General features: G+C 42.7%; 1 protein-coding gene across 5 annotated transcripts in view; it reads right to left on the reverse strand.

Annotated features, from left to right (window-relative positions):
- Positions 1-3,051: 3,051 nt before the first annotated feature.
- INTS4 (integrator complex subunit 4) overlaps positions 3,052-17,310 on the reverse strand; it is a 110,935-nt gene continuing 96,676 nt past the window's right edge. For 2 of the 5 annotated variants that reach the window (XM_081537477.1, XM_081537475.1), the window contains 5 exons: positions 16,695-16,754; positions 14,621-14,780; positions 14,261-14,404; positions 8,384-8,504; positions 3,052-4,307 (listed from right to left, as the gene is read on the reverse strand). In XM_081537477.1, coding sequence (XP_081393603.1) covers positions 4,129-4,307; positions 8,384-8,504; positions 14,261-14,404; positions 14,621-14,780; positions 16,695-16,754 — 664 coding nt within the window. In that variant the 3' untranslated portion in view covers positions 3,052-4,128. Of the gene's footprint in view, positions 4,308-8,383; positions 8,505-14,031; positions 14,405-14,620; positions 14,781-16,694; positions 16,755-17,310 lie in introns of all 5 variants that reach the window. The other 3 variants (XM_081537478.1, XM_081537476.1, XR_014067786.1) reach the window with 2 other exon arrangements.

Genomic DNA, 17,310 nt, shown 5'->3' on the forward strand with positions numbered 1-17,310 from the left:
AAGCCAGGTACATACAACGAGAAGGGATGTCTGATAAAAATTCAGACTATTTTTCTGGGTGATGAGATAAAAGAATTTTTTTTTTTTGGTCAAATATAAGATAAGACAGCTCCAGTGGGTGTTGAATTAGGTGTGGGTGTTAATTAGGTGTTCCTAAGTGAGTTGTCTCTACATTAAACATAACTTAGTACAAACTTCTTAAGAGACAGAAGTACCTGGCAGTGAAGTTATTAAACTTTGTATCAAACCTGTAATAGCCCCTACTTCTGAATCTCTTCTGCATGGTCAATGCTGGAAATTCGAAGAAATGGGAGAGAAGCTCTTTTTCCATGACACTATACTTAGTCCCATGTCTTAGTCACACACCCTTTGATTCAGTTTGTAAGTTGCATGCACAGCCCTCACTCTGCCCACACTTAATTTCTTCTATCTTGAGCAGTTCCTAAGACAAGAAGTCTTGTCAAGTGCTAGGTGTGTACCTTATCCTCAGTTCTGTTTGCTGAGGTCAATTATGTCAAAGACAAATATACAGTCCTTTCAGAAGTCTCTCAGGGCTGACTTTTGGAGGCAAGTCATGGTACTGTCAACCTTGCTCTGGACTCATGGACTCATTCATTCTTTGCTTGCTTGGTATATGCCAGGCGCTATGCTGGGGATACAACACAGACATTCTTACTGCCCAGCTATTCACAGACTGGTTGGGAGAAACAGACATATAAAAAGAGTGATGATGCAGAAGTTGCAAACTGTCACAAATCTACCTGGAGACAGGTTTAGTTGGTCTCAGAGTAATCTGAACATTTACTTGACTTACCAAAATTTTTTACATGGATATTTTTTTTTTAACGTGAAAATGCAGGTTACTGGCTTTTCTGGAGGAATTAGAAAATCTGACCAGGCCCATACCTATGAACAGCTGAACAGCTGAGTGGAGCTTAACAGCCTTCTTCGGACAGAGAATCTGCTGGTTCTTCAGCCTCTATCATTTTCCTATGGCCACTGAACCACTCCTTTTTTAAAATTGTATGAAGATTATTCTTTTTCATAACTTTGAAAAAGAGGAGGCATTTATTAGCTTTACAAAGCCACCTTTTTTTTTCCCCCTGCCTACCTGCTTCAGGGGTTGGCATTTGTGAACCTGCAATAAATACAATGGTTGAAGAATCTATAGAAGGCTGTGGGAACATAAAGGCGATGCATCAAGCCCACAGGAGACACAGACAGGTTCCAGAATGAGGCTCACTCCTGAAGAATGAAAAGAAAGGGACCACACGAGACAATCTGAAGAGCATATTCCAAGGTTCAGGTGTGAGGCAAGAGACAGCATGGTGAGAATTAGGAATAACTACAGATAATCCTCTACAGCGGGAGAACTATAGAGAATGTTGGGGACGTGGAGTATGAGGCTGGAAAAGACAGCAGGGGATGAAAATTCTTCAAGGACAGTTTAGACTTTATCCTGGAGCCAAGAAGTGACCCACTTGAGGTTTAAGCAAGGGAATGAATGTGATCAGATCTGGTTTTGGAAAGATTACTCTGGCACCTGTGTGAAGAGTGGGCTGAAGGGGAAAAGATTTGAGGCAAGCAGTTCGTTAGGAAACTAATCTCATTATTTCTAGAGTGAAGATGTAGGCTGCATCAGGACAGACACATTGAGTAAAGAGGACTGAAACATTTAAAGAAGCAGAATCTAAAGAACTTGACGGCTAGTTTTACATGAAGTATAAGGATCGAGTCCAGTGTGACAGTTTCCAGCTTTGACCAGGTACACGGTTGGCCACTGAAAATGCACAACAGACCCCTGTAGAGGCCTGATTTCCAGACTTGCTTCTACTAACTCAGTCTCTCTGGCTGCACGGTCGCTTATAAATGAGGGTGCCACACTAGAGCCATCTTTATGCCTGCCAGGTCTTTGTCAGAAAAATCAAGATTCTCATAATTCACAGAGAATTCAAAAGGTTGAGCTCAACCCCTCATATGATAACTTGAATTCCTTTAGAACACACTTGTCAGGAGCTCTAAGATTGAACACATTCAGCATGGAAAATTCCTAATCTCCTAAGATAACCCATTCAATTCTTACAGTTTTTAAAAACTCATCCTGATACTAAGACAAAATTTGCCCCTTTGTGTATCTTCACCTTTGATGGGAAAAGTACTATTTCGGGTCTTAAGACCGAGGATCAAATTCTGCCCTTGCCCCTTAGGAGAAAGACATGACTCAAACTCTCTGTTTCCCCACCTATAAAATGGGGAGTAACTGAGAAAGATTTTTAAAAAAGGAGTAGTGTATCTGAAAAGGATTCAGCATATTTTTCCCTTGGAAGGCTTTCTATAGCTATGGCATGGAAGGCTCAGTTAGCAGCAACAGTTCTTGATGTTTTCATCTGTGCTTCAACTCAGTAATCATCATTAGGTGCTTCTGTCAGGGCCATGGTATGACTCAGCCTGGCTTTAAGCTTTACTTTATCTCCAAGGCAGGCAATTTTCTTTAGGACCTCCTGTTGACACTGATGGCACATCACTGAGATGTACTAAGTAAGTGAGCACACAAGAAAAGTAAACGCCACAGAGGTGATCTTCTTTTAGTCTCTCCATAGCAGTTATGACCTCCAGGAGCCAGACCACCCAGGTTCTAATTCCAGCTCTGTCCTTTACCAGCTGTGTGACCTAGGCCAAAGAGGCAGCTCGAACATTGTAGCCATCAGAGATGGAGCTGAAAGTGCTATTTCTTATAGTGGATCCCTCTTTCCCATAATCCTGGCTTCTTTAAATTCTCTGAACTTCAACTGCTTTAATGATAATAATAGCACCTACTATTAGGTATATTATAATAGCACCTACTTCATACTGTAGTTTTGAGGATTAAATGAATTAATTCATTAAAGGGTTTGCAATGGTTTGCAACACTGCTGGGCACACATTAGGTGTGTTAAACCGAAAATCAAAAGTGCTTGAATTCAAATTCTAGCTCTGCCTCTCAGTAACTGTATGCTCTTGTTATTTTTATTAGCTTTCCAAGCATCAAATATGATCAAGACTGGCCAGAGATTAAGATTCTGCCAAGCATCATTTAATTAAACCCATTCAACAACCCATAAAGTATAATTATATCTATTTTACAGATAAAAAAATTAAGGCACAAGAGAGATTTGTAGGTTCTTTTCCATATACTTCTCCTGATGTGGTATAGCTCAGACCTTTGGACTCATTTTGGATTTGAATGAATACAGGTGTTATTACAGTATTCCTACCAATGACCTAACCTGTCAGATTCACTTGGCTGTTACAAGGATTAAATGACAGGTAAAGAACACAGCACAGGCCCTCACATGGTTCACAGCCTTTACTGTTCTTACATCCCAGCTGAATCTTTAACTCACATGCAGCTCCAACACTGGTGTCATCAGAGAAGTACTGGAAAATGACTGTTTCTCACACTAGATCCCTCTTTCCCATAATGCTGGTTTCTTTTCTAAAATATGGCCCATCTCTCATATTTTGGTCCTAAGGATAATGGCAGGCAAGATCAAAAATTTTCCTGAAGAATGAAAATGATTCATTCTTCAGCTGTCCATTCAGTTCTTGGCCAGCCATTGCTTGAGTTAAGGAAGGAGACTCTCAGCAAGATAATGAAGTCTGGGGCCACTCAGGAACTGTCAATGGTGAAAAAGCAAAGCTGTGAAAGCTGCTTTGGGGTTGGCTCTGACAAACAGACTGTTGCTTTAAGAAATAAGATTATAGCTCCAATAACTGGTTCTTTGGAAGTGGCTAGAAAATGGGATCTTTTTGTTTCACACGGGAAGAATGTAGGCATGTAGTATAAATGCTGAACCTAAAGCCACACAGATTCCCTACAGGACCAGGGACTAGAGCAGCTTGGTGTCTCAGTTTTATTGGGGGCAGGGCTACGGAGGTTGGGGGTGGGGGCAGGATAGACTTGAAGGTTTTTGTTTTCTTAGTTAATGCAAAATCATTTGCCCAGTGCTTGATACAGATGAGACTGCAAAGGTCACATGTTCCTCCTTATGCCTATATACCATTTCCAGGTGAAATGCTCCAGACTTCTGGCTCACTCTGATCCCAAGAAGGGCCTTCTAGGCCACGGCTGTAAAGACTGCTTGTGATTCAGCGCCTTGCGGGTTTGGGCATTATGTAAACTTTTACAGACTTGCTGAAGGGGATGGTGCCCTCGATGCTGCTTTCCACCTGGGGTGACATCTCACCACCTTCAATCCAGGGGGATTTTGGAATGCGTGAACTGGAGTTGTAGGCCAGCAGCAGCCTCACTTCCACTTGGCAGGGTTCTAGAAAAAAAGACAAAAAATCCTCAATGACGGGGCAACGCCCAGGAGTTAGGATGAAATGTCAAGTAAAAGCAAGATCAAAGATGGAGGCAGCAAGGTTTCAAGAACATTTTTCACCTATCTGCATCCCTCCCTTCCCCCATCTGCAAAACAAAAATGATTTTCCAGCCTGAATACCGTGAGGCCCTTCCTAAGCTACAGATGTGCTGCTGCATCTCTGCCACCGCCACCTCCTCCTCGGGTCTGTTGGGCTCCCTGCAGCTCAGAGCCATGGCTGCTGAGATGCTCAGAGAGCAAGCTAAAAGCCCTCTTTCACAGAGGACTTCCAGCCTCAAAGACAGAGGGTCACAAGGTATGTGCATGTGGCCAGTTCTTGTGCCCAGATAACCATGCTCTTTCTGGGCTGCTGATCTCAGACCTAAGCGCTGTGTGCAGAGTGGACTCTGCTGCATTAGCAGAGAAGAAGCCGTCCATCTGGAAATAGTTCAGACAGAAAACACTCCTTACTGAACAGGAACACATTTCAGGGACCAAAAATCATGTCACTGAACCTTCCATTCTTTCATGACATGACATTACAATACTAATCTGGTGTCTGCACCTGGCAGGCCCAGCAAAAATAAATAAGACCTCCCTTAAGTTGCTGTTTGGCTGAGGAGGCAGAGACAGTTGCGTAGAGCACAGTACACACTCAAGTCTGTAAAAAGTACTGAGGAAGGAGCCCAGGAAGGCTTTGGAATGGAACACCTGCTTGGTGCCAAACACATAACTCCAAGAGTTCTTACCCTGCTGCACCATGAAAGAAAGATTGTCATGATCCCAAAAAAAGTCCCAAGGTTCTGAGAGGTTCTAAGTGACTGCCCAAATTCACACGAGTGACAGAATTTGAGCTCGGTTCATAAACTGAAACACTAATCTTTCTATTAACCATGTGGCTTCAATATAGAAGAGGGAGAGGATTTCAGAAAGACCTAACGGCAGGTGCAGAGGACAAGAACACCGCTAGCTTGGGTGTCCTCCTCGATCTTGTGTAACTGGATAACCTCCTTACTTCATGAAAGGTGCAAGTTTTAAAGATGAGCCCAAGGCTAAGGGGTTTAAAGGGGAGCAACGAGGGCGGATGGAAGAGAAAATGAACAAGGGCAGACATCCCAGGACTTCTCAATGCCTCCCCAGACATGTTCCTTGTTATTTCCAGACTTCTCCCTAGGGATCAAAATAGAGACAAGATCACTGTCTTCCAGGAAGGGAGGGCTGGCAGCCAGCCAGAGCAACCCAGCCAAGCCCAGACAGCAGCTTCAACAGGACCATTTACCATGGGCCCTTTCACCAGCCTTCGGTGTCGCTGTAATGAAACCAGCACTGCTCTCTGGTCCGAGGCTCCAGTATCAGCTCTCCCAACAGGCTCTCCTCTTTTGTCCTAGATGGCTACTGCCAACCCTTGAACCACAACCCAGCCCTGGCTCTCACAGCACTTTCAGGAACCAAACTCTAGTAAGGTCAGACGACTGAACCCTACCTGGTCATTAAGCCTTCCCTCACCAGCACATGTGAAGAGTGGCAATTCAAGCCACTGCTATTAGAGGAAGGGAGCAGAGAGAAAAAACAAGAGGGAGATGACAGTGGGAAAAAGAAACGAAAGATCGTCTGGGGCCAATCATGCAACCTATTTATCATGCTTGGAAGAGTATGTCTTTATGAGGTATATATTACCACTCCACAGTCTTAAAGGAAAATACGACAGACAGGTTAAATAACTTTCTCAGGATCACAGCAAGTCAGGCAGAATTTGGAAATTTGTCTATGTGACTCCAGGCCTGGCAGCATCCTATTTCCCAAAAGACAGGCCCTAGGTAGGGAGCTGAGGGACTAGATGGAGGAGCCCCTTCCCAACACCAGGCCTCATCTCCTGGGTTAGGAGGAAGAAAGTGCCGGTGCATTCAGAATGAGAACACATTTCACTTTAGTATCCCAGGCTAGATGGGAGGATGGTATAGTGAAAAAACAAGGCACTTAGGAAATCTGCATGCCGGCCTCTAAGCCACCATTAATTGGCTACATGGGCCTCCACTTATGCATCTATAAAATGAAGAGCAGAATACTAACTCCCACCACAAAGTTATCTAAGAATTAAATGAATTTTTAAGGCAAACTTGAAACCCTACATTCCATTTTCATTATTTGTTGAGCATCTATTACATGTCAGGGACTAGAGACATAAGATATAGAGGTACTGGAAACACAGAAGTAAAGGTGATGAGCAAGCTTCCTGTTCTCAAGCAGCCTACATTCTAATTGGAGATAAAGTCAATAAATGAATGAGAAAATATCTGACATGAGTAAGTGCTGAGCAGAGAATTAAAACAGAAGTTTTTAATTTTGATGAGGTAGCAGCCTCTCAAAGGAGGTAAATCTGAGTGAATTATAATTTTTCAGGCTCAGGACAGCCCAAATTGTATGCCTGGTTCATGCAATGAGCTGCTATATGACCAGGGACAAGTCAATATACCCCTTGAAACCTTTCAAACTCTTCTGAGCTGTAATACGCAGTTTTGCCTCCCTCAGCCTTGGTGCCTGAAAAACAATGCTGTCCCACAGCATTTCTCTCCCCATATCTAGGATCCCTTCACCAAAAGAGATTAGAATAAGTCTACCTTCCTGTAGACTTGCATTGCAGCAAACAGTGCAAAACATTCCAGCAGCAAGGATATGGAGTGAGGGACGCTCAGGGAGGCAGATCCTGGGGAAAGCTTCCTGGCTGAAAGCTCCCTCAATTGTGACAGGCAATGGCACCCCACTCCAGTACTTTTGCCTGGAAAATCCCATGGATGGAGGGGCCTGGTAGGCTGCAATCCATGGGGTCGCTAAGAGTCGGACACGACTGAGCAACTTCACTTTCACTTTTCACTTTCATGCATTGGAGAAGGAAATGGCAACCCACTTCAGTGTTCTTGCCTGGAGAATCCCAGGGACGGGGGAGCCTAGTGGGCTGCCATCTATGGGGTTGCACAGAGTTGGACACGACTGAAGTGACTTAGCAGCAGCAGCAGCACTGGACCTCCAAAAGGGCTGCTCCGACATTCAATAGCACTTTTTCCTCTTTGTGAAAACTTTATAAAGTCATCTATACCCACCTAACACCCCTAATAGGGGAAAACCACTAATAATGGCAATAAATAATTATGCACGTATTCAAAAATATAGTGAAAGAAAATTCCAGAAGGCATTCATCTATTTCTAAAATAAACCAAATTTGCTGGTATTGAACACCATCTCCAGTAACAACCATACTTCTGAATCATCTTCAACAATTTAGGCAACACCACCGAGACCAATTCTCTCCCACATTCTAGGTTCTGCAGACTGAGTCTCTTTCTAAAGTTTCCAAAGCGCCTTACAGACTGTGGAAATGGAATGTCATTGCACTTGTATTGTCTCATTTTATTCTTTACGAATTAAATAAAAGTACTTATGTAGCTTCCATGTTATTTTCTCAAATTATCAAGTTTCTACTCAGATGCTGTAGAGTGAAATGTGAAAAGATCATCTTTGCACTACCCCACAAACCAGCCCATGTGGGAAGGGAAGGCAGTAACAGTTGTCATTATCCCTCTTCTGGGGGAATGAAGAGAACTATTCATGTAACAAACACAGTGATTTTAAATTACTAGTAAAAAAACATAAAACTGTTTAATTTCCAGAAAGACTAGTCCTCAGAATTAAGTAGTAGATTAAGAATTGTCATCTTAATTTAGAAGGTGAGGAGACAAGATTCAGAAGGGAGAGTAGCCTGTCCAAGGTTTTGCAGCAGGTCAATGGCAATGTTACAGTAAGAAAATAGTCTCCAGGTATCCAGCCCACAGTTCTTTACATGAGACTCCATTCTATCGTAATCTCCTCTTGAAAAAATTTTATGCTGTGTGTAATCAAAGCAATGCAGCAAATTAGTCTAAATGTACCCAGTTTGAGCTTGTAAGCACCTTAGGAAATCAAGTTCAATCCTCAGCAGGCCTGGTTCAATCACATAGTTTTCAAATTACAAAAAACAAATGCCTTGCCCCTCACTGACTCCTTACCTGTCCAGGCAGTGTGGGAGAGGAACACCTGAGTGATGAGCCGGTGCCGCCCTGGGCCAGGATTCCGAAAGTCTGCCGGCTTAGGGTGGATCATCTGAGCCTGGCCATCTGGATATAAGACCTAAGAGGTGACAGACATGAGAAAAAGAGGCAGAAGAGCCATGAGCTTTTAACAAAATTACTGGTGACATCTGCTGTGAACCCCAAAACAGGAGGAAAAGATGACATCATCCTTCATAAGAAACTGCTCCTAGAGGGGAGGACAACACTGTCAAAATCTCTCTACCCTCTTCCCAGTACAAGCCAGTGTGTGATAAATCTTTCCTGAATTTATGGTGAATGAGTGACAGAAATAAGGCACCTCTATTAAGTACACGGATAAGTTGAAATATTAATCCTGACGTGAAGAGCCTTGCAGGCACTCCCTGCTTCTTCTGGCTCTGAGTCATACCATGGCCCACCATCCATCATCAACTATCATGTATTAAGAATAATTCTGGAACCTTGGTGGTGGTCCAGTGGTTAAGAATCCACCTGCCTGTGCAGGGGACATGGGTGCAATCCTTGGTCCAGGAAGATCCCACAGGTTGTGGGGCAAACTAAACCTGTGCGCTGCAACTAATGAAGCCTGTGCTCTGCAACAAGAGAAGCCATCACAACGAAAAGTCCATGCACCACAACCAGAAAGCAGCCCCTGCTTGCTGCAACTAGAGAAAGCCTGCCCACAGCAACAAAGACCCAGCATAGCCAAAAATAAGTACACACACACATGCATATTTTAAAAAAGAATAATTCTGTAACTTTTCACTAGATCATAAGCAGCCAGAAAGCTGTTTATCTCTTTCTACAGAGATAGTGCTTCATGAGGGGTCTGCTCAAATCACAGGCCAATTCTTCAAGTCTCACAAGCTGCCAAAGAGCTCCCCTCAACACCGAGGGGAGCTTCAGTTATCTGTGTGGAGGGTCTGTCACACTGCACAGTGTACAAGTGAGCATCCTAGAAACACACAGGACCTGGGCTTTGGGAATATACTGATGGGGTCAAGTAGGGACTGCACAAGTCTTTCAACTATGAAACTCTGGGGAGGCATGTCTCAGCCCACCTGCCCCATAATCTCATCTGTCCAGAAGTGTTGGGGCATGGCAGCTGAGCTGGACAATGCTTTCTTACTGTCACAGCTGTCCAACGACTGAGCAGCGAGTTCCCCATCTTCCAGCCTATGATGGCATTCAAACAGTTTGGCCATGCATATAGTAAAGCTACTCTGAAGGTGATTTTTCAGTAGAGTCTAGCAGATGAACCTTAAACAATCTACCTGTGATCTCATTTATGCGCAACTGATCAGTGAACTTTTTCCAGGAACAATGTGAAACAGTGGTTCTCAACCCTGGCTGCACATTAGAATCACCTATGGGCTCTTTTTTTTTTCTTTTTAATTGGAACCTATGAGCTCTTAAATAAAAAATACTGGTACTCATGGGTTCTACTCAAGATTCTGATTTAAACTGGTGTAGGTTGAAGCCTGTGCATCAGTATTTTTTAACACATTCTGAGTAATTCGAATGTGGAGCTAGGGTGAAGCTAGTGTTGGGAGTGAGAAATAAAATACTGCCTGCCATTTCAGTAAGCAAAGGATTTTGAGCCATCAGGGACAACAGCCACCCTCCAACCGTGAGCCCTGAGAGAACACAGGGCAGAAACAAGGAATGCCCACCACCTAGCAGTCACCAGACTGCAGTCACACCCATGGTATACTTGAGGAAACTCAGGATGAGAAAACACAGGATATTGGCCCCAGATAGCTGAGGTGCATATCAAAGGAATGATTTCAGCTAGTCTAGATTCTTGCATCTTCCCAGATACAGAAAAGCACTAAACTCCTTGAGATATCTAGTTTTCTTTTATTAACAGTAATCTTTCATTGTGACTACCTGTTGTTGCTGCAAAAATTCCTGTATAACCTAGTTTCCCCCACTTCCTCTTCAGAACAGTTTTCTCAGCATTAATCTGAGATGCTATCTCCCAGGCTTGAAGCCCTAAGAACATCCACTCAAAAAAAAAAACACCTAACTCTCCAATTCTAGGTTGTGCATTATTTTTTCAGTCGACAGGGCAAAACAAAAAAAGCTGCAGTACAACTTCACAGCAGCTCAGAATTAGTTCTCTGTAGGTCTCATAATTTATAATAACGCCGGATAGAAAGCCAGAAGGTATTTTTCCTCTACTGTCACCGTAGGCAAATATTACCATCTCCAGGGCCTGATTCATCCTTATTCTCTTCCAGGAAGCCGACCCTGCCTGCTCCAAGCTACTTTTCTGTACTTACTGCCAGTGTTTATTCATATTCCCTCTGCCTGGAATACCTCTATCCTTTGCTCTGAATCATCCTTTCAGACCTCATCCATGCCACAGTATCTCCACAAAGTCTTTCTTTTCTTCAGCCACAAATTAAGGGTTTCTCCCATAGTATTCCTTATATTAATAACTTATATATACATATATATACACATATGTATATATATATATATATTGCAGGGAAGAAGCCAATTCTGACTCAATGTTGCAAACTGTTTCTTTGACTTGCTTTTATTATTATAATCATACTCAATGGCTTGCCTGGAGGACTCTGGCCTTCTGCTCAACTGTAAACTAAAGTGCTTTTGTTCAGCTCATGGAGAGATACTCTGTCCTTGCCCACCTGTGAATAGGAGAGAATAACACACCCTTCTGAAGGCTGGCCATTCCCTTGGAGATGTTTTGCAAGACTGAAGACCCTTTGACTTTACTTCCCCACGGCATCTCCTTCTCTACTCTGCCTTTTGACTTTAGTTCCTCATTGCTTCTTTGTCTCTAATTGTTAAAAGAACCTGGCATCCAGACCCCAATAAGATGGTTATCTTGAGGCACTAGCCTGCTATCTTCTTGGTCTGCCAGCTCCCCGATTAAAGTCTCTTCCTTGCCCCAACACCTCATCTCTAGGATTCATTGGCCTGTCGTGCAGTGAGCAGAGCTGTTAGGGGAAGCACACTGACTGAAACCACCCACCCTGGCCAAGCACCATAGTAACCATTGGCATGAGTTGTTTTAGGACAGGAGGTCCTGGTAAGGAACACAGAACTAATAAGCCACCACCAAGAATTGGAGAAAAGGGAACCCTCTTACACTGTTGGTGGGAATGCAAACTAGTACAGCCACTATGGAGAACAGTGTGGAGATTCCTTAAAAAACTGGGAATAGAACTGCCATATGACCCAGCAATCCCACTGCTGGGCATACACACCGAGGAAACCAGAATTGAAAGAGACGCGTGTACCCCAATGTTCATCGCAGCACTGTTTACAATAGCCAGGACATGGAAGCAACCTAGATGTCCATCAGCAGATGAATGGATAAGAAAGCTGTGGTACATATACACAATGCAATATTACTCAGCCATTAAAAAAAATACATTTGAATCGGTTCTATTGAGATGGATGAAACTGGAGCCCATTATACAGAGTGAAGTAAGCCAGAAAGAAAAACACCAATACAGTATACTAATGCATATATATGGAATTTGAAAAATGGCAACAATAACCCTATATGCGAGACAGAAAAAGAGACACAGATGCATAGAACAGTCTTATGGACTCTGAGGGAGAAGGTGAGAGTGGGACGTTCTGGGAGAATAGCATTGAAACATGTATATTGTCATGTGTGAAACAGAACACCATTCCATGTTCGATGCATGAGACAAATGCTCAGGGCCGGGCAATGGGATGGCCCAGAGGGATGGGATGGGGAGGGAGGTGGGAGGGGGATCCAGGGAGGGGTACACATGTAAACCCATGGCTGATTCATGTCAATGTATGGCAAAAACTACTACAATATTGTAAAGTAATTAGCCAACTAAGATAAATAAATTTATTTAATAAAAAAAAAAAAAAAGAGTTGGGGAAAGATCAAAAAGAGACACCACATGTCCGACCACCTCCCAGAATCTCAATGGCATCCATCATGCCTGAACAAGGCAGGCACCACCAGGAAGGACTCTGAGTCAGAATGACTGGCTAAAGACAACCCGGAAACTAATCCCATCACCAAAAACCCCGAGACTGCGAGCCACATGGCAGAGCTGTTCTCCTGGGTTCCCTGACCCTACTGCTCTCCACCCAGGCGCCCTTTCCCAATAAAATCTCTTGGTTTGTCACCACGTGTGTCTCCTCAGACAATTCATTTCCAAGTGCTAGACAAAAACCCAGTTTTGGGCCCTGGAAGGGGTCCCCCTCCTTGCAACAGAGCAAGCTGGGACTCAGTAACATATATATTTTTTAAGTATACTGCTGAATTTTTTATAGAAGTCAAAAATTGGAAATAACCCTGTAGGAAAGGAAAAATAATTTCCCTTCTACCCTTCTAGGTTCTTGTCTGAGACCCTTCTACAATAAAGGCAGATTAACAGGAGAAAAACAAACAGAAGTTTAATAACGCACATATATATATATAAATGTATATATATACAAATACATCTCTATATATAAAGAAGAGACCTAGGAAAACTGAGTCACTCCTTAAAACTGCCCAAGCCATCACCTTAAATACCATCTTCAGCTAAAGACAAAAGAAAAGATGCTGAAGAGAAAGAGAGCCGGTTACAGGAGGCCATCAAGTAAAACACAATGAACAGAGCAAAGTTGTCAGGCAAATTTAAGTTGGCATACTCTCTACTGATATGAGCTTGTAGAGGTTAGTTTTCCAGGTACTAAGAGGGAGACACCTTACAAATGGAGATTTCCCTTATAAACGTAAATTTTCCTCTCAAAAAGGGCAATTCTACTGTTTCCAAAGATTCACCTGTGTCTTCAGACTCTCAAAAATAATCACTCCAAAGAATCATTGGGCCCAAAAGACTTATTTTGGGGTGGTATATTCTGTCCACCTTCATTCCCACCTTTGAAACTTCTAAGGAGCTTCACATTCCAGAAACTGAGTCAGTTAAGTCAGTCCATTATCTTACTGAACCAGTCTCAGTCTTGAGAACAGGTCATTTTAAAAGCTGTGTCTCATTTCAGGAGGCTGTGTTGCAAGGGGCTCCGAAAACTAAATCTAAGTTGTGGGAGCAATCTGGTATTTAATAAGAAACCATATTCTTAATTCATCCTGTACCTGTCTGAACTGATGGCTGAACTTCTGTTTTACAACTGCCTGTCCACTTGTCTGTCTCCCACTGAAACTAAGCATCCTGAGGGCAGGAATTCCAATTCACTTGCCTAGCACTTAGCATGTGCAACAGAGTAAACATTATTGCATGGATGGAAAGAAGGAAGAGAAGGAGAAAGGAGGGAAGGAAAAATGGAGGGAAATGGTAAATGGGTAGGACTCCTTTGGGGCTCAAGTGCAGAATGTTATAAACTGATTAGTGTCGATACTGAATCTCTCCCATCTCTCTAGTGCATCTATCTAAGTTGGGAAAAATACTCCCTAGGACTGCTTTTCCCCCCACCCATAAATTTTATAAACCAAGCTGACCTAACCACAGCCTGCATGAATTTGCTTATTACAGTTTGCTTATAGTCCTAAAAATACCAAGTCTTAACTGCCATTTAATGAACCCATAGTGGGGACCAAGGATTTTTCATATTAACACATCACTTCATTTCAATGTTACCATTCCTACTTGTCAGTTGTAGAACCTGAGATGCAGAGTTTAATGGAACTTGCTCCAAATCATATTCAGCAGTAGAGCTGGGAACTGTGTCCAGGCTCGTGTCCATAAAAACATCTCTTCCATCTCCCTGGTTTCTGTCCCTCAGGCAGAGATTACAGGGGGTGCTAAAATGAAAAGTTGCAACACAAAGTCAATTTAGAAACTCCATGGGAACCAAAACCTGACAGACCTGGACCTTCACAGTGTTCTGAGGATCCTGCACGTGTTCCAGGGTTGCATCAACATCCAGGGCCACCACCAACCCAGACGTAAACCTCAAAGGGTTGTCTGACTCGCCTGCTGGCTCAATAATGGTGGCGGAGGCTTTGTGGATCTGAAAACAAGAAGAAAACACGATTCTAAAGCCAGGTCATCTCTGGGCAACAAAACATGATCTCCTTATCTAATGGATGGACATATGTTAGTCAAGCAGAAGAAAGGCCTGAACGCAGCTACTCCACTAAGTCAAAGAAGATCACCAAGGTGAGCAGTTTTGATTCTCTGGATAGACTTGCCCTGAAGGGGTCAAGATACTGACACAGATACTGACCTGCTCTGGAAGGGGGAGGTGTAGGAAGGTACTCTGCCGCAGCATGGTCTGCAGAATTTTGACCACTTCTGCAGGTTTGGATGTCATGAGTCGGGGCATGAGGTCAAGAAGTTTGTCCACAAAGCTGTCCTGCAGCTGGGGCAAATCAGCGATGAAACACCTGAAGGAGCAAAGAGAAGCAACTAGGAATTCATTCACCACAGGCTGACCCCTGAACTTCTGCCAGGCCCTGAGGTAGGAAAAGTGATGAACTGGAGGAGTTCATGGTTTCTGAGGAAAGCCATGCCACCTCTATAATTAAGCTGCAGTGACAAAATCATCATAATAGCCTTGTTTATTAAAATATGCCAGGCAACCTCTTGAGTGTTTTATACTATCTTATTTAATCTAGCAATCCTGTGCATTGTTAGAAATATTATTTTCGTATCATAGATTCATTAATATAAAAAATATGTTTAGGCCTTACCAGGTGGTAGGTACTATTCTAGACACTGGGAACATAAACAGCGAGCCAAAGAGAAGAAAAAGCCTGTTTTAATGGAGCTTATAACCACTGATAAGAACGTTGAGACTCAGAGAGGATAATGTTGTACTGAGGCTTAAAAAAGTTAAGTAACTTACTCCCAGCTCTGAATGATTCCGTGGTACTTTGCTTTGTAAAAGGAGATAGTTAAAAATATTTCACTGAGGGGGTGACATCAATATTGGACTCAGAGGCTGAATTAAGGAAGAATGTACAGCTCTTAACAACACATTCTCCTCTGTGGCAAATCAGAGCTGTCATCTTTCCAAAAATCTCTTCAATCCAACTATGCAAAAACAGACTCTCTACCTTAAAGAATCTAAAACTATGTTTAACTAAATCAGTTTGCTGTACATCAGAAATTTATACAACATTGTAAATCAACTATACTTCAATTAAAAATAAAAATCTAAAACCAAAAGTAAGGCAGGGACTTCATAGAGATTTGAAGTCAGGATCTGAAGAGTCAAGCTAGACTGTATTATTTGCTTGAGAGCAGGGCATCCCTGATAGCTCAGCTGGTGAAGAGTCCGCCTGCAAACGTGGGAGACCTGGGTTCGATCCTTAGGTTGGGAAGATACCCTGAAGGAGGGCATGGCAACCCACTCCAATATTCTTGCCTGGAGAATCCCCATGGACAGAGGAGCCCAGCGGGCTACAGTCCATGGCGTCACAAAGAGTCAGACACGACTGAGCAACTCAGCACAGCACAGCACAGCACAGCACAGCAAGGCCCCTACTGGTGAGGGTAGTACTGCAACCTAGCCCTCTATAGGAAGCTATCATCATCCAAATGAAAAGAGCCTGAAAAGTGAAGAGTCCTACAAACCTGCAGAGTCTGTTAGATTTCATAAGTATTACATTTTAAATTCTTATAAATCCTTCTTCCCAGTATTGTATAGCTGGCATACCACAGGTCTAGTCACTACTTCGACTCCTACTGTTTCACCAAGTCTTCCACTCATCAACTGCATCAGTTTTAGACAATTAACTTCATAAAGAATCCTCAGAAAACATATCTAGGCTACAAAATAAAAGCTACCTACAGAATTATGGAACAATATTTTGTAGATAAGAGAGAAATACACAACTTTCAGAACCATGGTGAAAAAAATAGACAAGTTGTGACTTTGAGTTTTTCCACATATTTGTCTTTTCCTGGCCCAGCTGAGTGCTGAATCAAAACATTCAATAATTTCTGATGTTTTTATTATTATGCTGTATGTTTAGCTAACTTAGGAAGTTTACATACCAGTAAAGAAAATACAATTATCTCTCAGTATTTGTGGCAGATTGGTTCTAGGACCACTAGCAGATACCAAAACTCATGGATGCTCAAGTCCTTTACATAAAATGGAATAGTACAGTCAGGCCCTCCATATCCATGAACGCAGAAGCTGCTGATACTGAGGGTCAACTGCATACAAATTAGGGCACACTGGCTACATGAGCTAAACCAAAGATTCTGGTTGTGATCACTCCTGTTTCCCTATAAATGCCATTCTCTATACAACCAAGATTTAATAAGCTAGAAGGTGATCAAATAATTACCTCTGAAAAAAGTCCACTTCCTGTAAAAATTTTTCACACATTCCAAATAAGGGGTCAACTCTGTAGAAGAGAAAAAAAGAACAAAACAAACAAATAAAAACCCATGTTATTTGAAATCTTAGAACTCAGTAGTAAAGACCAAAGTCCCAGAAACTGAACCTACATGGAAAGACAATGAGCATATTACACTGTAAAAATTCTCTCCATTTCTCTTAAAGGACTCCTGAAGGACCTATGGGGAAATATTTGCCAGAATTCCAAGACCCAATTAAAACACTGCAGTGCTCATTAGGCTCAATGAATATTCAAAATCAAAGACTATCACAGGCACACTTAGCACCAGATTCGGTTCAGATATAGGTCAGGAGCACAGCTTATGGGCAGTGCAATGTCACATTCCTCTGTTGCAGCAGGCCATGCAGCAGCCCATTCCGCAATCCACAGAGCTCTCTGGGAGTTTTGACCTTACCACTGACAGACAGCTCAGGTTCAAGGAGATGAGATCTACATCAGGTCAATGTGGAGGCCATTTTCACTTAGAAACCTCATGCCTCATAGGTGTTAATATCTCTTGAAGTAACCCACAATTATACCTTCCAGGGTACCCAAAGGGATA

Source organism: Giraffa tippelskirchi, chromosome 10, assembly GCF_054371585.1.
Source record: "Giraffa tippelskirchi isolate mGirTip1 chromosome 10, T2T-mGirTip1v1.2.pri, whole genome shotgun sequence".
Classification (NCBI taxonomy): Eukaryota; Metazoa; Chordata; class Mammalia; order Artiodactyla; family Giraffidae; genus Giraffa; species Giraffa tippelskirchi.